This window comes from Vombatus ursinus, unplaced genomic scaffold, assembly GCF_900497805.2.
Source record: "Vombatus ursinus unplaced genomic scaffold, bare-nosed wombat genome assembly UNPS02014770.1, whole genome shotgun sequence".
Lineage (NCBI taxonomy): Eukaryota > Metazoa > Chordata > Mammalia > Diprotodontia > Vombatidae > Vombatus > Vombatus ursinus.
In genome coordinates, this window is record NW_020954548.1 from 40,449,157 (window position 1) to 40,473,009 (window position 23,853).

The following is a 23,853-nucleotide window of genomic DNA, read 5'->3' on the forward strand; positions in this document are numbered from 1 at the left end:
AATGGTGATAATGTTAATGAACTTGGTCTGGTGAGGAAAGCTAAGGACAATAGAAAAGTGTTAGTAGCTGTTACAGGAAAAACCTGAAGATCACAGAAAGGATAGGACAATACCCCAGCCTAGAGCAGATGTGGCTATGATAGGGGTGAGTGATGAGAATGCAAGGTAACTCACCTCTTATATTACTTTTGTTTTCTCTGCCAATAGGGGTGATTTTTAGATTGCAAAGGACAGAACAAAAATAGCTAATAGATAATTCATTCTCAAGTTATTAGAGAGCCAAGGTGAAGTTCAAGTGTTGAAGCACATCTGGTCCATATGAATTGTGTACAACCTAGGGTACTGAAAGAATTGTCAGATAGGAATTCAGAGCCACTGCCTCTGAAGATGAAGAATAGGAGAAGTACTGCAGTAATGGAGAAAGGACAATGTCCTGATTTCTGTGTTAATGATTATCTAGAAAAGGAAATAGCAGTCAGAAAGAATCAGCATAGCTTCATCAAGAGCAGGTCATGGCCTTACTTTCATTTTTGACTGGGTTACAAGAATGGTAGACCAAGGGAATGGTGTAGAAATAGTATTTCAATTTTAGCAAAAGCATTTGATAAGATCTCATACCATTTTTGTGAAAAAGACAAGTGAGCCAGGTAAGACATGAAGGAATGTGGACTAGGTCAAATATAATTAGGTGGATTCAGACTGGTTGGCCAAACATCTTTAATGGTTTGATGTTGGCTTGGAAGATCTTTAATGGAATGACCTGTAGGGATCTGTGTTTACCTCTGCTGTTTAAGATTTTTATCAGTGATTTAGATAAGGGCATCTGATTACCTGCTTATCAAATTTGTAGGTCAAGTAACATTGCAAGTGATAATTAATATGCTACATAATAGAGTTCTGATTCAAAAAGTTGTTGACAAGGTACTCGATCCAGTAAGATGAAATGTAATAGGTATTTATATAGAGTCTTAAGCTTGGGTTCAAAAAATTAACTTCATAAATGTAAGACAAGAGGTTAATTTAGAAAAAGAAACAACACTAAAACTAGTGGAAATGAAAAAAATATTTTACTATTAGTATTCTTGAGTAACTAAATGTGACAATAAGTATGTGTTTAAAGATTCAGATATTTTAATTATATAAAATACAGATATTTTCTTTTCCTTTTTAAATCCACAGTAGAAGTTTATCTTGAATTACATTCAGTAATTCATGTATTAAATGACATTTTATACTGTAACAGATAATTTTACTCAACAAAGTGCTTAGAGTCCTTTAATGGTCTACTGAGTCTCTCAGTGAAGTGTCCCAGAGCTATAGATTACCCTAGTCTCCTGTCAATTTAATCCTTGGACAAATGTCTAATAATCCTTGCTTCTGAGATGGGAATCAGCAAGGATTTTTTTACTTGGTTACATACAAAGAGTAGTAAACTCATTTAAGCATAGATGAGGATTAACTAACTAGCCAACTAGGTTATGGGGAGAGAGGATATGCCTGATGAAATGCTGGAGTGCATTGGCCACTTTAAAGCTTTTAGATTATTCTTGACAAACTGGACCTCATTTTCTTCCCACTATAGGTCTCTAAGATACTTCCCAGATCTAAAAGTTCTTTGAGTCTATGTCAGTAAGCTGTTCTGTGATCCCATTTGAGGTAGTACAAAGTTGGGTGGGGTGTTTAGCCACTTTATAGTGGAGAATCTTTTTTAGCTGATCATGGGGCTATTGAAGCCAATTTGTATATTGAAATAAGTACTTTCCTTGAATCCATTGGATGGAAAGTTACCAGTGCCATCATTAATTTAACTCTTTTGGGATGAGGGGTGGTTTGGTGCTTTACAAATGTTAAAAAAATTTTTTAAATCTGTTTTGCTGTCTATATTAACTACATTAAAAAATATATCACTTCTCTCCTACCCAGAGAGCCGTCCCTATAACAAAAAATAAAAAAGAAAGGGGAAATCAGCTATCACAATTGATGAACACATCAAACAAGTCTCTGAGTATATGCACTCATATTAGTTAAGATGCATTTTCTTATTTCTTCAGGACTAATATTAATCATAATTTGAGTGTTTATTTTTTGTTCTCCTTGATCTTTACGTACACATTGTTGGGTATATTTTTTCCTTGTTCGGTTTTACTTTATCCTGCACTACTAGTTCATACAAGTTTCCATCCTTCTCTGGATTTTTTGTTTTAATTGTTTCTCAAGGCATTTTAATATTCCATTACATTATGTGCTTCAATTTGCTTAGCTATTCCCCAAACAATGAGCATCTACTTTGTTTTCATTTCTTTTCTAAAAATGCTGCTATAAGTGTCTTAGTGTTTATGGGGCCTTTTGTCTTTGACTTCCTTGGGGTATAGGCTTAGTAGTAGGATCCCTGGGTCCAAGTGTATAGACATTTTGATCACTTTTTGTGCATAATTACAAATGCTGTGCTGAATGGTTGCACCTCTTCACAATAACATCACACCAGTGATCTTGTTTTTTCATAGTCCCTCCCATTCCCCCTCCCCCTCCACGTTGATTTCTCATCTTTTTATCATTTGGATGTTACTGGGTATGAGAGTAAAAACCACAGAGTTGTTTTGATTTGCAATTTTGTTATTGATGATCTATATAGTGGTTAGTAGTTTGCAGTTCTTTTGAGAACTGTTTGCTTTTAAAGGCCTTTGACCACTTGTGCATTAAATTGTCCTATTTTTTTTTTAAAGTTAGTTGCTTTGATGCCTTTTGTTTTTACATGACATAAGTGCAACTGTTTCAGAAAGGTCAACATAAGAAACTAAAATACTGAATTAACTCAGTCTTCACCTTCTTGTTTATTCCGACAAACAAAAACAGTCCCCAAATATCCAGGATTAACCTATTGAATTAGAAATTGTTCACCTTCCAATGACTTGTCACATGAAGTGGACATAATGAGAGCTGCAGGGTACCTTTGAGATTATCATTTTCTAATTTAACTCTTAACAATTATAACTGTTGAAAAAGTGCAATGTGCTTCAGGAGGTAGTGGGTTTCCTATCACTGGAGGTCTTTGAGCAAAGGCTGGATGACCACTTGTCAGGTATGTTGTAAAGCGGGTTTTTGTTCAGGTATGGGTTGGACAAGTAGGCCTCTTAAGTCCCTTCCAGCTTTGAGATTTTGCAGTTCTTTGACTTAGTTTCAAATCCCAGCTCTCACTTTACCATTACCTCCCCTCTTACCTTTACTTAACCTTTTGGATCCTCATTTTCCTCATTAGTAGCATGAACTTAATGATCTCTAAGACCTCTTTCAGCTCTAAATCTGTGATCCTATGAATCTTATATTGCCTCTCAATCTCCTAACTAAAAAAGGAGAGATAGTTGCTCACTTTATAATAAAAAAACTGCAGTTTTCTAACCCAAGCAAGAATGAATAGAGAACCTAAGCTCATTAGGATCTCTTTTAACGAGTGGTGCAATTTAACCAAAAGATAAATGGGTTAGATAATGAAGATATCTTGATTCATTAAGTTGATTATCATAGGTCCTAGACTTCTCTTCAGGGCAGATTTTTAATTTGTTAAAATTACTATACATATTTCTCAGAACTGAGATACAGAATAGTATTATTTCTTTGGGCCTTATCAGTATATACTTTCAGGGTATCTTCCCAACACTTCCCTTCACACACACACACACGCACACGCACACGCACCCACCTATAATCATCTCATTCCACATATGTGATAACATGGATCAGCAAAGATGACTCAATATTTTGATTCTAAATTACAGTCTCCATTATGAAGTGTTATTTCATAAGTTTTGATTTCTTAATTATGGTGTGTTTTTGTGGTTCTTTTCCATTAATATGGGTCAAACATTACAAAGACTTATTTACTGCTCCTGCATTTTTTCAAACATGAGGATAATCAATAGCTTTTTTAAAACAAAAACTTGATTTATCAGTCTATACCACAATACTTGGTCTTTGGAAAAGGGGGAGTCAGTAGAGGAGTATATCTTCTTTTAAAGTCCTCTGCTAATGGTCACTCTCTTGATGAAAGAATGAAAAAAGTTGACATCACATGAAGTTATCTCTCGGTTGCAAAAAATCTGTTTTTTAAAAAATGTAAGTAATTTTTCTCTTTTGTGTCTTTGTTTTTACTCTTTTTGTTTTTTGCTGCCCAGTTTGCACCTTCACAGGATGATGTGTCTTGTACAAAAGAAAAGTCTTTCCTTTCATACATACCCACTCTGTGTTAGTTTGATTTTTTTTTTTCCCTTGAGGCTAACCTTAAACTTTTAGGAGTTGTAAATTCTTCTGCAGAAAACAAATTGTGGCTTCCTCAGTCCTTTCTGGAAACATGGCTGTTTTATGTTGTGCTTTTTTTTCCTCCCAGTTTCCTTGCAAAAGATATTCTGGGACTTCTAGTTGATAGAAATTTTCACATAGAAGACATATATGCCTCTACTTCTCAAAGTACAAGTTCTAGATCTAAAATGGTTAAAAAGAAACATACTTTTAATGATTAAAAAAAAGAAATCAATATTGCTTATTTTGTTTTGAGTAGGCATCAAGCTCACATTTCAAATAGGAAATATATAATTTTCCATAAATATTTTCATATATTGCCTACAAATTGACTTTAGCTTTTTTCCTCCTGGTAATAGACTTATAGCCTAGGCTGAATGAATCCCACTTATGTTGTATGTTCTTGAATATTTTAAGCAAATGAAATTATGTAAAGTTTTGTTAACATACAAAAAGTTATTTAACTTTCCATGTATTTACATTTTGTCTCCCAATTAAAATTGTTCAAAGGGTTTTCCAGGTAAATAAATATTTGTTGATTGATTTGATTAAAGGATAGTACTAATAATATTAACAAAGCTGTATTATGTTGAACCAATTATCATTTTATTTATGCTACAGATAATGCATGAACTTGCTTCTGCCCTTTGGGAATTGTTAGAAGAATGGTCATGCAATTTATATGTTATGGATTACTTAGGTTTTCTTGCATATCTCTATACAATTACCTTGGAAGATCATCTGACCATATCCCTCCATTACTTAATAAACTCCAAGGGTTTTCCTATTATCACCAAGTTTAAATAAAAACTCATCTCCTCTTCTTAGAATCCCTAATTTTCTTTAAGGTTTAACTCAAGCATTTTTTTCTGCATGAAGCCGTTCCTGATCCTCTCTCCCCACTCCTTCCAGTTGCTAGTATCTTCCCCAACAAATTATCTGTAATCTGTTTTCCAAATTTCCCTCTCTCTCTCTCTCTCTCTCTCACACACACACACACACACACACACACACACAAAATCTCTGAATGTAAACTCCTTTGGGTTAGGGCCTATTTCACTTTTGTTTTTGTTATCTCTAGCATTTAGTGCACATGGCACATAGTAGAGACTTAATAAATTCTTATTGTCTGATACTAAGAACTTAATGAAGGACTCTCATGTTTATCAAATGTAAAATATAGCACTCACCTTTATAATTCTGTTTCTTATGCTGTTTTCCACAAAATTATATATCATAATGGGAGCAGATTTGTATTGTAAGCCCAGTGAAGTAGGTAATTTGTTGGTAAAATACATTTGAATATACTGAAAGTAAGCTGGAATATCTAGGTATCATTTAATGACTACCCTACAAAATGATCCAAACTTTTAAAATAAAGCAGCACTCTTGTTTTATCAAAACTCTTCTGTTTAAGGCAAAATGAACTAACATATACTTCTTACTTCCATCTTTGGCATTTAAAAATTTTGCCTAAATGATTATTCAGCAAAGCACTTTTTGGGGGGGGTGAGACAATTGGGGTTAAGTGACTTGCCCAGAGTCACACAGCCAGTGAGTGTTATATGTCTGAGGTTGGATTTGAACTCAGGTCCTCCTGACTCCAGGGCCAGTGCTCTATCCACTGCGCCACTTAGCTGCCCCTAGCAAAGCACATTTTTATCATCATAACAATCCGTATTTACTGCCCAATCAAAATTCTGGTACCTTTTATCTACCAACATTCGGGACACTCCCCTTCCTCAATGAGTTCATATTGATATTCCTTCACACAACCTAACACCTCAGTTCCTCATCTTACTGGCAACATTTCTCATTACCTCCTCCACTCTACCTTAATCACACAAAGATGGTCATATATTTGATTCTGCCATTCATCCATAAATACACTAATTCCCTCTTCATGAACTCTAAAATTCCTTTATCTGATGCAATGCAATCTTTTGGCGTTCCTCTGCTCTGCCTTCTCATCCCAAGCACTGTTCTGCATTTACACAGTGACCTCTAATCCATCTATCCCTCAGTTCACTTCAGCTGTCACCACTGCATTAGCTATACTCTCCTCCCTTTCCCATTTTTACCCTTTGGTGAACCAGTCAAACTCTACACTGTCTTCTCTAGTCTCTTGTCCTGTTATATTGCTACTTTTCATGATCAAGCCTCATCTTTGACCCCTGCCTTTGCTCATGCTGCTGAACAAGTTTGGAGAAAACATACAACAGTGCTGACTGGGTCCACTAAAAATTGTTCTTGTGACCTTAACTGAGCCTTTGCTGCTGCCATGCAATCCTTTTATATCTCCCTAATTAACTCACTATTTCACCACAGCAGTTTTTCCAGACCTTTTCATCCTTTATACCTTCTATCATTCAATTCCATCCACTCTCAGCTGAGAACTTTACCAGAAAAAATGAGACCATTCTTCTAGCCAGAGGTTCCCAAAGTGGGCAATACCGCCCCCTGGGGAGAGCTAGAATGATCCAAGGTGGGGGTGGTAGTAGCCTCTGGTGAAATTGGCAAGGGGCGGCACTGAATAAAATGAAGGGGGTGGTGGAAGCATGAGGAAAGAAGAGAAGAAAAATTTGAAAAAACAGTATGTTTCATCTGTTATGTAACAGTTAAAGTCATAGTGATTACATTATTTTCTAAATAAACACACAAAATGCAAGTTATAACTGATCAGCAGTCAAGTCTTCCAACTTAATTAATAAGCGGGTTTGGCAGGCAAGCATGTCATGAATTGTCTGGAAGTCCAGCATGCATCAGCAGGAATATGTGCGTATCTTGACTTGTTTACAATACGATAACATACAGTTACAGGAATCAATATGTCATCAGAATTTCAGTGCAGGAAAAAACCCACAAATTTACACTAAATTATTAAATTTAAGATGTGTCATTTTAAAAAATATATAATTTATATTTTTTGAACTGATGCAAATTTTTTTTAAAAATTATTAAAGGGTTAAAGTAGATTTCTGGGATGGGGTGCTGAGTAATTTTTTTTTTTAAATGGTGGCAATAGGTCAAATAAGTTGGGGAACCTTTGATCTAGACCTCCATCTCTCCTCGTCGTCTGTTACCCAGATGCCTTCTGCCACTCTCTCCTGTCTGATATGAAGAGATGGCCCTTTTCTTTGCCAAGGCTAACCCCTCTGCTTGCACAAGCCATCACATTCTATACCTTCTCTAACAGATTGCTGCCACTGTCATCCTAAATCTCCCCTTGTCTATTGGCTGCTTCCTTCCTACAAACTTTCCTATGTCTTCCCCATCCTCAGAAAAACTCATTGGATCCATCCATCCGCTTTTATCTTGTGTGTCTCCTGCATTTTGTAACTAAATTCCTTGAGAAAAATCATGTACAATCAGTACATCCACTTCTCTCTTAATTTTCAATAGTCTGGCTTCCAACTTCATCATTCAACTGAAACTGCACTCTACAAAGTTACTAATGCTCTTTTTTGTAATTGCTCAAACTAATGATCTTTTCTCAATCCTCATCCTTCTTGACCTGTCTGAAACTTTTGCCACTGTTGTTCACCCTCTTCTCCTTGATGTTCTCTTTTCTTTAGGTTTTTGTGATACTACTCTGTCTTGGTTCCACCTGTGACCACTCAAGTCTTCTTGGTCTCCTTTACTAGATCTTCATCAAAGTTATGCCTGCTAACTGTGGGTATCCTACAAAATTCTGTCCTGGATCTTCTTCTCTGTCTATACTGTTTCACTTAGTGATCTCATTAGCTCCCATAATTTCATTAATCTCCATGCTAATGATTCTCAGATTTACTTATCTAGCCCTAACCTCAGTCCTGACTTAAAGTCTTGCATTTCTGATTGGCTATTTTTGTTTTGTTTTGTTTTGTTTTTTGGCTAGGCAGTGGGGTTAAGTGACTTGCCCAGGGTCACATAGCTAGTAAGTGTTATGTGTCTGAGGCCGGATTTGAACTCAGGTCCTCCTGAATCCAGGGCCGGTGCTCTATCCCTGCGCCACTTAGCTGCCCCTCTGTTTGGCTAGTAAGCATGTTAAACTGGATGTCTTGCAGACATCTTAAATTCAACATATCCAAAACTAAACTATCTTTCTCCCTAAACCTTCCCCCCTTCCAAACTTCCCCATTACTATTAAGGGCATCACTGCCCAGGCTCCGAACCCCCCCACCCCTCTTGTCCAGTCTGTTGCCAAGGCGTGTTGATTTTTCTTTATACCATCTCTTGCGTGTATCTGCTCTGATACTGCCACCATAGGTTAACAGTCCTTGGTTTAGAAAAAAGTGAAAGGAAGTGGAGCCACCAAGTATAGCTAGCCTTTTAAAAGTTTGAAAAAGGAAGGGAAAATATGGGACAATAGCTAGTGGTGATACTGGGATTCTAGTGGTAGTTTTTTTAAGGCCAAGGGGAGATTTGAGCATTTTTGTGTGCAGCATAGAAAGACCTAGTAACTGGGTAAAGATTAGAAATGAGAGAAATAGGTCTAAGTAGGGGTATTGATCTTGGTGGGTAGAAGACCACCTCTTCATTAGTGACTAGAGGAAGAAGTGGAGGATGGGTTTTGAGCTAGTGAGAGAAGAAGAGGCAGATTGTGGTGAATGACTTCCTAGTCAAGTATGATAGGATCTTAGCCGAGAGCTTGGGAGAAGGGCTATTGTGTGGCATGCTTGAGAGAAGAGAAGTTAGGAAAGAGTAAAAAGATTGCCTTTGTAGTAAGATAACATAAATTTGTAGTGGACTTTGGTCTAGCTGTGTGAGTAGAGTCAGCCTATGTGAGTAGGAGCAGAAAATATACTATTCTAGGTGCTGAAGTAGTAAGAAAGTAAATACAACATGGTGATGATAAAGAGTAGTATTTCCTAACATAAGTATGACCTATATTGTATTCTGAACTCGATAGTGGCCAGGTCATTTAACTTAATCAACCATTTAGTATTTTTTAACTCACTTAAGAGCATATCTAGAGATTTTTAAAGTTTTCTATTTGGTTTTGGTTTACAGTATTTTAATCTTCCTACTTGAGTTTTTGCTTAAACAGTTAGCAAAATATTCATATTACCTAAGGATATGTAACCTATATTAGGAAAGTGAGTTCTAAACTGAATTTCCAGTAACATGTTATTCTAAGATTTTGTATGTAGTGTGATCGTAAGCTACTGGAAATTTAATAAATGAATAAAGCATTTATTAAGTTCTTACTGGGTATCTAACTCAACTGACTATAGTAGTTTTTTTAGTTGGGATTATAAGATTGATATTAGCATAGGATCTCTTCCCTTCAGACTGTTTCCTCAATCATTCTGGAAAATAAATACCTGTAGCTTTAAAGATCTCCAAAGATCTCCTCCCTATGACTGGCCTTTCTTCTATTAAAAAAAAATCCTATTAAGAAGTTAATCTCTTTAACCTAAATCTTTTTTTTTTTTTGTCTTAATTGTGACCTTGATAAAGTTAGAGAATGGCTGATTGCCACCTTCTATAGTTACATTTGAATGTTTAAATTTATCATCACCTTTTCCAAACTAAACTGTTTTTTTACTTCTTCTTAACAGGATGAATTTATAACGTATTTAAAATTCTTTGCTGTTAATATTTAACATGTTGTTGCTATAAGACTTCAGAGAATAGCTTAAAGTTTATCAGCTATTAACTTGGTCTGTAGTGAAAGGAGCACTTCAAAACAATGGAAGGTTCAAATAAGGTCTGCCAGTAGCTGACTTGTCAATCTTGGACAATTCATTTCATATTGAGATCATTGTTTCCTTTTCTGTAAAATGGGGAGATATTTGAGTGGGTGAACTCTACAGACTCTTCCAGCCCTAAAAAAAATTTTTAACTTTTTTTTTTATGAATTTATTTTTAGTTTTCAACAATCACGTCCATAAGCTTTTTTTTTTTTTTTGGTGAGGCAATTGGGGTTAAGTGACTGGTACAGTCACACAGCTAGTAAGTGTTATGTATCTGAGGCAGGATTTGAACTCAGGTCCTCCTGACTACAGGACTGGTGCTCTATCCACTGTGCCACCTAGCTGCCCCTTCTATAAGCTTTTGGGTTTTAAATTTTCTCTCTCTCTCTCTCCCTCACCCGCTACCTCCCCAAGTTGGTATGCAATCTGATACAGGCTCTACATATACATTCCAATTAAACATATTTTCACATTAGTCATGTTGTAAGGAAGATTTAGAACCAATAGGAAGGAACCACCAGAAAGAGGAAACAGAAAAAAAGAGCAAGTAGTATGCTTCGATCTGCGTTCAAACTCCATTGTTCTTTCTCTGGGTGTGGATAGCATTTTCCATCACGAGACTTTTGGAGATGTCTTAGATCTTTGCATTGCTGAGAAGGGCTAAGTCTATCAAAGTCATAGCACAACGTGGCTGTTACTGTGTACAACATTCTCCTGGTTCTGCTCACTTTTTCATATACCACAACTTTCTGTGGTGGCAAAGAATTGGATATTGAGGGGATGCCCATAAATTGGGGGAGGACTGAGCAAGTTGTGGTATATGAATGTAATGGAATACTACTCTGCTGTAAGAAATGATGAGCAGGCAGACTTCAGAAAAACCTGGAAAGACTCGTATGGACTGATGCTGAGTTGAAAGTAAGCAGAACAAAAGAATGTTGTACACAGTAACAGCCACGTTGTACGATCACTAATATTGATAGACTTAATCCTTCTCAGCAATACAAGGATCTAAGACATCTCCAAAGGCCTCATGATGGAAAATGCTATCCACATCCAGACAAGGAATTATGGAATTTGAATGCAGATTGAAGCATACTATTTGCTAGTTTTTTTCTCTTCTGTTGAATTTTGTTTCCTCTTTCTGGTGGTTCCTCCTATTGGTTCTAATTCTTCCTTACAACATCACTAATGTGAAAATATGTTTAATAAGAATGTATATGTATAACCTATATCAGATTGTGTGCCATCTTGGGGAAGGTGGTGGGGAAGAAGGGGGAGGAAAATTTTAAAAGCATATGGAAGTGATTTTTTTGGGGGGGGGCAATTGGGGTTAAGCGACTTGCCCAGGGTCACACAGCTAGTGTCAAGTGTTTGGTCTGAGGCCGGATTTGAACTCAGGTCCTCCTGACTTCAGGGCCAGTGCTCTATCCACTGCGCCACCTAGCTGCCCCTGGAAGTGATTGTTGATAAATCAAAATAAATTATTTTTAAAAAATTTTAAAAATAATAAACAAATTTTAAAAAGAGCTGCTATAAATATTTTTGTAAATGTGGGTCTTTTTCCCATTTTTATCATCTCTTTTCAAATTGCTCTCCAAAATGGTTGGATCCTTTCATAACTCCACCAACAATCCAGCTCTAAATTTTTGATCATATGACAGAAAATACATGTTTATAGTTTGGTCAGGCATTTGTGCCAATCACTATTAGGATATCATTTTTCCACTAAGGTCATCTGCATTTAAGCATTTATCTGAAATTATGTCTTTCATTCTTTTCCTAGTTAACAGTAGATTAACCAGTCTCTTCCCTTCAGAGACTATTATTGCATTTTAAAGTATTTCTCCTTTCAAATTTTATCCCTTATTGACTAAAATTGTCCTATTCTTACTAGAATAAAGTTTTCTCCTTGGCTTTTTGGGTGAAATACCTTCACATCTCTATCTTTACATATTATATTATATTATATATTAAATACATATTCTGTGAATCTCTAGCAAAGGTCTTTTTGTTTTTTTCAATCCTCTATAGATCTCAGGGAACATTTAATTTTTCCTGAAAATTTTCTAAGTAAATTAATGTTTTTATAAAAATACCTCAATACTTTTTCATTTGAAGAAAAAAAATTTATTGTGCCTCTGTATTTGTCCCTTCTTGAGCTCACTTTTTAAAAAGATTATGGAACCAAAAAAAATAGATTTCAGGAAAATACTTCTGAAATGCTTCTGTGAAATATTTGGGTAGGGTTGGTGGGTTTTGTTTTATTTTGTTTTTTAGATAGTGGAGGAACCATGTTTATCTTGAAATTTTTTTCTTAAACCAGCATCTTAGCTGTAAGAAACTAACTTTAGGTTATACTTTATAAGTTCTAAGTGCTGCAAGAAAACATGTGATTGTAGCTGTCTGTTTATCTTAAATACAGGCAATGGATCATCTGGAGTCATTTATTGCAGAGTGTGACAGGAGAACTGAACTTGCTAAGAAACGGCTTGCTGAAACACAGGAAGAGATCAGTGCTGAGGTTTCTGCAAAGGTAGTATTATTTAATGAAATGTTTAATTAAGTTCCTACATTCCTATTAATGAAAAGCTTTTGGAATCTTACATCTTTAAAAAAATTACTTGTCTAAGGAATTTTCTAAATCTCAGCAATTTAGAATGTGTAGCATGCATGAAGACCGACCACCACCTTCATAACTAATAATAATAAAGATCCCTCAATGTTTCTCACTCATTGAAGTAAACTGCAGAAGCAGCATTAATGACTAGGGAATCTAATGACCATCCTGCCTTGTAAAAACTTGTTGACTAAAACCCAGATTAATTAAGTGTACTCCATTTAACTGTTTAGTACCATCTATAAATTTAATGGAGAAGACAAAGATGAAAACCTTAAGGTAGTTGGAATAAGTGAACTAATAGGGATAACCCATTCTTAACAGATTTTAATCCTATATTGTGGATTCATCTCATTCTCAGGCTAATGGAAAGAGAAGGAAAGATTTTCTGTCTTACTTTTGGGCACTTTTTACCCAGGAAATGACTCAGATCAAAGTACTCTTGTACCCAAGAAAAAAACTTAAAACAGTATGTTGATGATTGTTGAATTCACAATGCAACAAAGAAAATTGAAAACAACAAAAACACACCTTAAAACAATTTAAGCCACGTTGTAGCCTTCTGCACATTAGGGTGGCACTGAAAGTATGTGAATGTTGGTGAGTGTGCTTGATATAATCTAACCAAAAAATAGACTAACTTTAAATAAGGCTTAGAAGCCAGCAAAAGAACAACCAAGATCCTAGAATCCTAGATCCTGTTGATATGCCCTTTCAGGTTTTACCCACTTGGCCACTCAAGAAGAAAAAAAAATGTACCCTTGTATTCTGGTAGTAGTTTTACTGTTCTCCTGAAGAGGACATGGGGTTCTTAAAAGTAATGCAAGATTTGAAAAAAGCAGGAGACTGACTTTACCAGGTTGGAAATCTTCAAGGCATCGTATCAAACTGCTTACTAGGTAAAATTGAGCGAATACTCTTGAGACTCAGAAATGTTTGAAGATGTATGTTATGTGAAGGCAGAAAGGTGAATGTGAGATTCAGCAAATTGGAGATAGTTTTCGTGGGGTTGCTTATTTTTCATGGATAGAGTTAGTTGGAAGAGATCTAGCAACTTGCTTCAGCCTCCCCCTTTTTTAAAACTGGTGAGAACTGAGGCCCCAGAAGGGAAAGTGAATTGTCTTAAAAGAGAAAGGAAATGTTAACTTAAATATTACTTATTAAAGAATCTTAAGCAGAAGTTTTCAAGTAACGATTCAGTGGCATTGCCAGGACCCAGTTTTCACACTTACTTCTCGTATATGTGTATATGTATACATAAACACACACACAAGATTGGTGCCTTTTATTTTTATATTACGTTCATTTCTAAACATATTCATTTATAAATATTTCTAACAAGAGAAGAATTGAGAAAATGTACTGCCCTCCCCTTACTGCAGAGGTGGGGGATCATGGATGTGGGTGGAGTATTGATCATATTTGAGAAGCAGTTGATATGTTAGTTGGTTTTGCTGAATTGTTTTTTACTTTTCTCATCTTTGTTACACACAAGGAAGGGGAAACTGGCCATTCTGCAAAACCACCCAACATATCAGCTGTTTCTGGTAATAAGAGCTGTATTCTACATCCATGGTTGTCCCGCACCTCTACAGTTAGGGGAAGGAGAAATATTTTCTCACCTTTTCTTTGGGGCCCATTATATGGAGTTGTGTTTCATTTTAGTCCTTGTATTTTCATTGTTGTATTATGTATATTGTTTTGCTGCTTTTCTAAATTATTAATAGTTATCATTTCTTATGACTCAGTGATATTCCATTATTCATCATTTAGCTATTTTGCAGTTGGTAGGCACTTTGTTTCCAGGTCTTTGCTACCACAGAAGGTGCCACAAGAAATATAAGTTGTTTGTAAGACTTTCCTTTGTGTTTTTGATCTCCTTTTGATCATGTCTTAGAGATGGTCTCTCTGGTTCAAAAGGTATGAATGTTTTAGTCAGTTTTGGCATAGTTTCAAATTACTTTCCAAAATTATTGGACTAATTCATGACTCTACCAGTAGTGTATATCAGTATGCCTGTTTTCCTGCAGTAGGTTGGGGTTCTTTTTACCATACCACAGTCACCACTTGAAATTTCACTAATTGAAAAATATTTGAAGGGTGCTACCAAGGTATTACCTGGAGAAACAGCTCTGGTAAAACTAGTCAGTTGAACTTGTGAATCTACTTACTCATTTGTTTGCTAATCATTTCATGGAGTGGTTGGCTAATTGTAATTTAGAGGCATCGTGCTGTAATGGACAAAGAGCTGACTTCAGAGTCGGGACTATCTGGGTTTTTGTCCTGACTGACTCATTCTTTTTAAATTTTTAAGCAATTGGGGTTAAGTGACTTGCCCAAGGTTACACAGCTAGTAAGTGTTATGTGTCTGAGTCTGACTCATTCTTACAATGTGAAAGTCACTTAATCTCTTGGTACTCTCAGACATCTCTTTCAGAATGTAATTTGCAGTAAAGTTGACAAGTCTGCATTGCCAGAGGAAGTTTTCTACACTTATGAAAGTATAGCTAAGGGTAAAAAAGTTGGCATTTTCCATGTTTTTAACTATTTCTTATGTTAATCATACATAACTGTATGTCTGTTGTTTGAAGGCTAACCTAGCAAAATTTATTAACAGCTGGCCAAGGGGTGACTGAATTATTTGTTACAGGAATTCTTGAAGACCACTTGCTAAGTCTTAGTTGAATTGGATTGAGTTTAGTGGATGAAACATTGGTGAAAAATTACAGATTCTTGAACTATTCAAGTATTTTAATTATTCCCCAAAATAAATATGTCCCTTATTGTTGCCATCCTAGGACTCCCTAGATTCTCAGACTAATCGAAAGGGGTATGGTTGGGGTAATGGTGATGTGTGTAGCAAGATCATTGAATTTAAACTTGGGAACTGTGTTAAACCCTAGATCTTCTACTTACTGCCTTGTGTGACCCTTGAATATGTCCTTTTGAGTTGTAAATGCTATGAGCCAATTATCTGAATATTTTCAATCATTTTGATGTTGTCAGAAATACAGTTTGCCTAGTCTTTGTCTTTGGGGAAAAACATGGTTAATGCGACTGTTTTCTTTTCAACAGAAATTACCTATAATTTAATTTTTAATTTAAATTTCAGTTCTCCTTGTCTTTGCCATTATATCATCATTCTTTTCTCATGCTAAAGTTATGTCCAAAGGTAGGAACTGTTGAAAATAAACATTGTGTGTAATGGTAAAGCAAATTATAATAGAGTACATGCATACTGCATCACAGAGTGTTAGAACTGGAAGGAACATCAGAACTCATGTAATCCAGTTTAGACCTTAGTGATCACCTAGCCATTTTACAGGTAAGGAAACTAAAGCTCAGGGAGAATTCACTTTCCCAAGATTACACAGCTTGTTTCTAAAATTCTAAATTCCTGATTTCTCAGTCATATGTTCTTTTTTTGCTATACTGACTTTGTCTTTTTTGCATTAGTGATTTTTCATCTTGAAATAGGAAGAGAATTAAATGGTGCTAAGGTAAAAATTATTCAGTAATATATGATCTTGACATGTTGAAGAAAACCAGTGTGTGTTTTCATTGTATCTTTTAACCCTAGAAAGATTACTTTTTCTGACATTTGAGAATTAGAATTAGGTTGAGCTATGATTGGAAGGGTTGGGATTTACCTGCAAAGTAGGCATTGTGAGCAAAGACTAAATTGGGAATAACAGAAAAACTGGAATACATTAACATTTGTCTTAGGAAAGAAGAAGTTACAGTTTTAATATAAACCATAGTATAGCTCTTGGGATTGCTTCCATATGACTCCAATTCCTTGAACACACATTTCTGAAACAAAATAGGAATGTTGCAAGAGGTTTTCAGACTTGTGTTCACAATTCTTCTTTTCTCCTCTAGGCAGAAAAAGTACATGAATTGAATGAAGAAATTGGCAAACTGCTAGCTAAAGCTGAACAACTGGGAGCTGAAGGAAATGTGGATGAATCCCAGAAGATCCTTATGGAAGTGGAGAAAGTTCGAGCAAAGAAAAAAGAAGCTGAGGTTTGTTAGGAAGTTCTAATACTCTCATAAGGGCTTCAGGGCAGATAACATACCTATTTTTACCTAAGAAAATGGAAACTCAAAGAAATGATTTTCTCAGGGAAACATGACTGGTAAAAAGGTCAAACTGAGATTCAAACACAAGTCTCCTGATTACTAGTTTGTACTTTCTATTATACCATCCTACCATTGATACAAGATTCTCATAATAATAGACTTTTAAGTAATTTGACATGGTGGACAAAAAAGCTAATGTCATCTTAGTCTACATTGTTAGATATATAATGTCCAACATGAGGGCAACTAGTGTTCTCCCTTTCTTTAACTATGGCTGGGATATTGTATGTAGTTCTGGAAGGAAACTTAATTTAAGAAAGGCCATTCCTGAGTTGGGATGTGGGGTGTGTGTGTGTGTGACAAGTATAAGAAGGATCACCATGTTTTAAGAGGTTATATTGAAGAGCTGATTAGCCTAAGGAAAAGAGAGACTTGGAGACGGGCAGGGAAATGTGTTTTCAGATATTCAGAAGTGTTTTCAGCAAAAGAGAAATTCATCTTGTTCTATTTAGCTGCAGAAGGAAGCACTAGGATCATTGAGTAGAAATTATAGGGAGACAAATTTCAGTGTATTATTAGAATTTTTTAATGTAATAGTTTGAGGAATGAATTACTTATGGGAAGTAATGAGTTTCTCATCATTGGGTGTCTTCAAACAAGTTGTATGAGTACCTGTTGGAGATAGTGTTGCGAATATTTTTGCTTAGATCATCATGGAGATCATCTCTGCCTAACTCAGGTGAGTACACAATTTAGGTATGGGAACTGCTCAGATGAGAAGATTCATGTTCTTCTGGAAAAGGATAATCTCAGAGATCTCTGGAGGCACTTCCTCAGACTTCTCTCCCCAGCCATCTCAGAGATTGGGCTGTGATTTCCTTCCACCTGTATAAGAATATTTGAATTTGGGTTTTAAGTACTGCGTTGAGGGAGTATCTTCATCAGGAGTTTGCTACATCAGTGAATCACAGGGCTGGTAAGAAAACAACAACAAAACGACAATCATTAGCTTTGTGTTGTGGGCTTTTTGTTTTCTCTCAGAAAGATGAAGGCCTATGTAACTGAGGTGTGGTTTATCAATATTCTGTGCTATATTTTATTAGAATGAACGGTGGGTGACAGTGTTCAAATATGAACTTGATTTCTGATGCATTTCTTTTTTTGGTTAGTATATATTATTAGTTGTCTTCAAGGGAAGTATCCAGAAGATGTTCTCTCTTCTAAATTCTATCTTTTGTAGAAGTTACTGACATGTTCTCCTGGATGCTAAAATGTAAGGTGATATAAAATTACATGACTTCCATATTCAGCATACTACTTGGGTTTCAAGAGATCCGGAATCCTTTATGACACTATTTCTTTGACATTATTTATACTATAATTGCTTATAACTATTTCTCTTAATGTTCAGGGCCAGTGTTGGAAATGCCAACTTTTTTTATTCTGTTATTTGCTTGTATAAAGCTCTTGTTTTTTGAAAGTTTTTTTTTTAAAACTGGTGTTGATACAGGATTTTATGTTTATGAAACCCTTTACTGTCATATTGTTTGAGCTTCACACTCTGTAAAGTTGTGGAAGTATTATCCCCATTTTATAGGTGAGTAAACTGAGACACTGAAAACTTGATCTTTATATCTAGTGCTCTTTACAGTGCCTCAACTTGAGATGTTTTTTTTCTCATTTAATAGTATTCAGTAAAGTTCACAGAAAGCTTTAGTCAATTTTAACTACCTTAGTCTTATGGATGGTAAAGAAACCCAAAGAGGTGATATGACTTGCCCATGGTTACACCGTAAGTGGTAGAGCCAGGCCTTAAAATCCTGGTCATGTTCCTGGCCACTTTGAGTATCTTCATTGTGCAAGTTGGAAATTTTATATTATCGGTTGATCTCCTTGCAGTCCAGTTTAGCAAATCTTTGCTGATTACCTACTTTGCTCTAGATTCTGCAGGGGTACAAAGATCTTTTTCTTTCTATATATTATATAAATACCAATGGTATCTTTATGCCATGCTATAGCAAATGCTTCCAGTCTTTGTGAGGTGAGGGTAATTTTGTTTTTGGAAAAAAGACATCTTTATTATTAATGTGTCTTAAGGAAACATGTTAATCTTTTTCAAATGCTGGGAGAACCAACTACTGGAATTTCTGGGAAGTTTTTGGTTCTGTTTTTTTTTTTTTTTCTGGCAGAAATGACTTGAGGAGGAAAGCAATTGTTAATGAAGTTGCTGATCTCACGTAGGTAGTGTGGCTTGGTACCATTACTTCTGCTGACCAGTTTAGGATACATAGGAGTCTGGTGAATAATCAGATACCATTCATTCATCAGAGGGTATATGAAGATAGATGTCATTTCATATTTCTGTTTCTGAGGAACTTGGATAGTAGTAGAGAAGATAAGACTAGTATATAAAAATCCTTTAGACCATATGAAAACAAAGTGTCATAGCCCTTTAGGGAAGGGAGAGATCACAATCACAACCATTTGGGAGCATGAAGAGTCTTTGCAAAGGAAATGACATTTGGGAGTAGCTTGTCTAGAGCTTTGCTTTAGAAAGATTATTCTGTATGTTGATTGGATTGGTATGCTGAGTAGGAAGATAGTGGGAGTAGGAAGAGTCTAACCAGAGATTTCTGTGATAGTCTGACACAAAGATCCTGTGATTTTGATTCAGGTAAGAGATAATGACTACCCAACTAGAATCATGGCAGTGGGAACAGAAAGGGAAAGGAGGGGAGACAAATTGCAGGGGTAGATTCTGGTACTCATGGCACATTGTTAACTGGAAGGGTGATGGTATGTACAGTGAACAGAAGTTTGAAGCAAGAGTTTAGGGGACAAGATACTGAGTTCAGTTATGAATATATTGACTTTGAAATGTTGGTGAAATATTTGGGTGAAGATGTGCAACAGAAAATTGAGAATGTGAAACTAAATCTCTGGAAGGAGAGATTTTTCTAAGCTATCTTAATCAATGTGGCATTTTAAGATTTGGCAGTGAATGAGATGCAGAAGAAGAGGGCCCAGGACAAAACTTTAGGGAAAATGTAGATTTAAGCATGGGGAAAAATAGAATCAGAAGTTGGAGGAGAGGGGCAACTAGGTGTCGCAGTGGATACAGCACTGGCTCTGGAGTCAGGAGGACCTGAGTTCAAATGCGGCCTCAGACACATAAACACTTACTGGCTGTGTGACCCCAGGCAAGTCACCTAACCGCATTGCCTAGCCCCCCCCACCCCCAAAAAAAAGATGGAGGAGAGAGTTACCTGAATTAGGAGGTATTTGCTACATACCAGGTACTATGCTTGGTGTTGGTGAGTAAGGCAAAAATGCAACAGTGCCAGCTGTCAACAGACTTACATTCTATGGGGGGAGATAACATGTGTGTATATAAAATGTATACAGGGTAATTAATTTTTTTTTTTTGTTTGTGGGAGACTCTGGAACCTGGAGAGGATTGAGAAAGACTTTAGTAGGAGGTCAGACAGAAGGAAATTGGGATTCTAAGAAGCCAGATTGGGGGGGGGAGGTGTGTGCATTTTAGGCATGAGGGAACAGTCTTTGTAAAGGCATAGAGATAAAAGGTTATGGAGTATTGTGTATGAAGAACAATAGGAAGGCCTGGTTGGTTGCCCAGGGAGGAACAAGCCTGTCTAGGTTGGAAAGATCAGGTCAGAAGTTCCCTTGCTGATTAATAGTCTGTGAGTAGTTGCTATACTTTCAGCCATTGTAAGATAGGAAGACTATCAGATTTGGCAGTTAAGAAATTACTGGTAACAAGGTATGGGTAACACTGGAAGGTAACAGAAAAGTCCTTTGGCAATTAGAATATTATCTTTGAGTGTTAAGCTTGTATGGTCTTGGTAGAAGCTGGATTGCAAGGAATAAAAGGAGTGAGTAGTTGATATATAAGAAGTAAGCATAAACTACTCTTGTATTTTGTCAACATGAAAGGAAAGAAAAGTGATAGTAATTTTTAGGGAATAGAAAGATTGGGGTTTTCTTTTTTTTTTTGAAAGATTGTTTTTAATATAGATTTAAACTGAGTATGTTTGTTGGCAGAAGGGAAAGAGTTTACAGAGATAATTGATAGAGCCCTGGTTCCAGAGAGACTGCAGGTGAAAGGATTATCCTTAAAGGAAGGAGGGAAGGAGCAACGAGGTGGTAGAGTGGATAGAGTACCTTACTGTAGGGGATAGAGTTCCAACCCTGGAATCTGGAGGACCTGAGTTCAAATCTGGCCTCAGACATTTGACACAGACTCGCTGTATGACCCTGGGCAAGTCACTTAACCCCATTTGCCTCACCAGAAAAAAAAGAAAAGAGAAGAAAAGAGGGAAATTAAAGAAGGATGTAAGAAAAATTGCAGCAACAGAACCTCTACCTGACTACTGAGGAAAGTCAGGAACCAGCAGGTCCCTGCCCTAGTCTGGGCTCAGGGCAAATCATTCCTCTTCACTGTTTACAAAATACTTTGTAAAGTATACAACATGCTATATAAAAGTGTTCTTCCTATTGTCTGATGGATTTCAGTAGAGCTCCCATCTAGGGATCTGTCCTTAATGTTTGGTAACATTAGGAGGAGAGAAGCTAGCTCAGTGCCTGCAGGGCCCACCTATATTCACTCATTCAATAATATTTTTCTCCTTTATACTTAAAGATCTCCATTACCACTCTGATTTCACTTCTCAATACTCAGTGTTGATATTTGAAATCTGGGTGACTGGTTGACTTAACTACCAAGATTTACTTACTACTTTCAGAGAAGCCAGAGGAGGGACAGCTAGGTGGTGCAGTGGATAGAGCACCAGCCCTGGAGTCGGGAGGACCTCAGTTCAAATCCAGCCTCAGACACATATCAATCACTAGCTGTGTGACTCTGGGCAAGTCACTTAACCCCAATTGCCTCACTAAAAAAAAAAAAGGCAGAGGAGATAAGGACTAGTAGGGTCAAACTAGTAGGTTTGGTTGATGAGAAACTAGCTGAGCATTGGGTTCTCTGTCTTTAAAAAGTTTGTGTTGGAATGGGGCGGGGGAGACATCATCTGAGTGATAAAGAGTGGGCAGTATTGGCTTATGGAGAATAGGAAAGATTTGGGGCAGCTTCATAACTCCAGAGAATTAGAAAGTTAAAGGGATTTCTCAGTAACAAGTGCTGGCCCAGGTGAAATTAGAAAACCTGACTTGATTAAACAACCTGACTTGATTAAACAGCCTGTCAGCATAGCCATCTCTAGCATCATCTAGCAGAATGCAGTTTGTATAGAGCTAGAGATGTGGAAGGTGAAATGAAGAGAGAGAGTACATTATAGAAATAATTGCTGGAAGGTTTCAGACTAGATAGAGGAAAAACAAGTGAGATCAAAATGGGAGTGATGGCCCAGAGAATAGCAATAGGAAGAGTATCAAGGGTCCAGAGGTCAACAAGCCTATGACAAAGTACAATTTCAAAAGAATGAGAGTGGTTGGTGGAAGGCAGGAGAGATGGAAATTTAAAGTTTGAAATCTTGAGTCAATTTTTCCCCCTTCTGTTATCTTAGGAAGAATATAGAAATTCCATGCCAGCATCCAGTTTCCAGCAGCAGAAGCTTCGAGTCTGTGAGGTGTGTTCTGCGTACCTTGGTCTCCATGATAATGATCGTCGTCTTGCAGATCACTTCGGGGGCAAATTACACTTGGGATTTATTCAAATTCGTGAGAAACTGGATCAGTTGAGGGTAAGTTCATTATATGATCTGTTAAGAGATGGTCTTTTCTTTCCTTTCAGTTCCTTTGAGTTATGTTTGGTTTCATTGGAACCAAATCATAAACTTTATCTTTCAGACTTTTGTAACAGGATGTTTCAGATTTAATACTGAAAGTCAGCTTTTAACATTACTGTTTTTAAGTTAAACCTTTCATGTTGGGATTTTTAAACTTTGAAAGTTCCTTATGTAAGACAGGCTAAATACTTTTTAACAGCTGATATTTATGTAGTGTTTTACAACTTAACAAGGTACTTTACATATGCTCTTATTTGATCTTTGAAGAGCAACCCTCCAAGGTAAGTAGTTCCTGAGTTATCTCCATTTTGTTAAGGATCAGGTCACACAGGTAGTAAGTAGAAGAACTAGGACCTTAACTAGTCTTTCTGACTGCAAGATCAGTGTTTGTTTTTTTCCCCATTATGCCACACTATCCTTATTCTGTTTTTTTAAATACTTAAAATTTGTGTTTTTTAAAAATTCTAATATAAATATCTCAGCTATTGAGTATGAGGGACTGTTCACTTTTAGTTTTGTAGGAGCACCTCTGCAGTCTGTTAATACTGGCATCTCATGGCACCTCTGGCTTCTTCCTAACTCTTCCTCCTATTTTTGGTTTCTAAGGCACAGAAATAGACTTTTTGGTCAGAGAATGCCTGTGAAGAGACTGTTTATCCTACCTGTTGTCATATTGATATGTTGAGGCCACAGCCTTTCTGTCCCACTTCACCGGATCACCCGAGGTCTGACCGTTTCAGTCTGCTTGGAAAGTAGGACAGGAAGAAAATGAAGGGTAGACTCTTTTTACTCAAGTTAAAGCACAGCTTTGGTTGATGAGTTTCTGGTAATGAATTCTCTCAGAATAAAACTTTCTACCTTTTTCGTGCTGGCTGGCAGCTTTATATACTCGATAAATTGTTGTCCTAGCTCAGAGTAGTGCACAACCACACTTGAAATGGGCTTCTCTCTTTGGTTAAAAGCTGACAGTTTTTGCTTGCCCTGGGAGCTTGTCTTTAGCATGCTTCCTTGTGGGCAGGTTATTGGTAAGATTTTTGCAGGCAACTCAGCACCAGAAATTTCACAGCACAGCTACAAGAGGAAAGTTGAGAATCTTTAAAGAAGTTGAGTTGATTTAGGAGTGTTGTCACTTTGAAGCATTGTCAGTTGGTCATTGAGTCTTGATTATGTGCCTACTATGTGCTAGGCACTCTGCTGAGCACTGAAATATCATGAATTAGATGATTGGGAAATTTTTTCTACCTCTGGAGTGTGATGAAATCTAGAAGTACTTGTTTGTTGGATTGATTTTTATTTTAATTTTTTAATTTTCTTTTTCTTTCTTTCTTTCTTTCTTTCTTTCTTTCTTTCTTTCTTTCTTTCTTTCTTTCTTTCTTTCTTTCTTTCTTTCTTTCTTTCTTTCTTTCTTTCTTTCTTT

The 23,853-nt window shown here is 36.4% G+C and overlaps 1 protein-coding gene across 8 annotated transcripts in view; it reads left to right on the forward strand.

The window, feature by feature from the left end:
• The window catches only part of LOC114043729 (putative RNA-binding protein Luc7-like 1), a 48,682-nt gene that overhangs the window by 18,390 nt on the left and 6,439 nt on the right, over positions 1–23,853 (forward strand). For all 8 annotated transcript variants that reach the window (XM_027862871.1, XM_027862872.1, XM_027862873.1 and 5 more), the window contains 3 exons: positions 12,397–12,507; positions 16,474–16,617; positions 22,215–22,391. In XM_027862871.1, the coding sequence (XP_027718672.1) occupies positions 12,397–12,507; positions 16,474–16,617; positions 22,215–22,391 (432 nt within the window). The remainder of the gene's footprint in view (positions 1–12,396; positions 12,508–16,473; positions 16,618–22,214; positions 22,392–23,853) is intronic.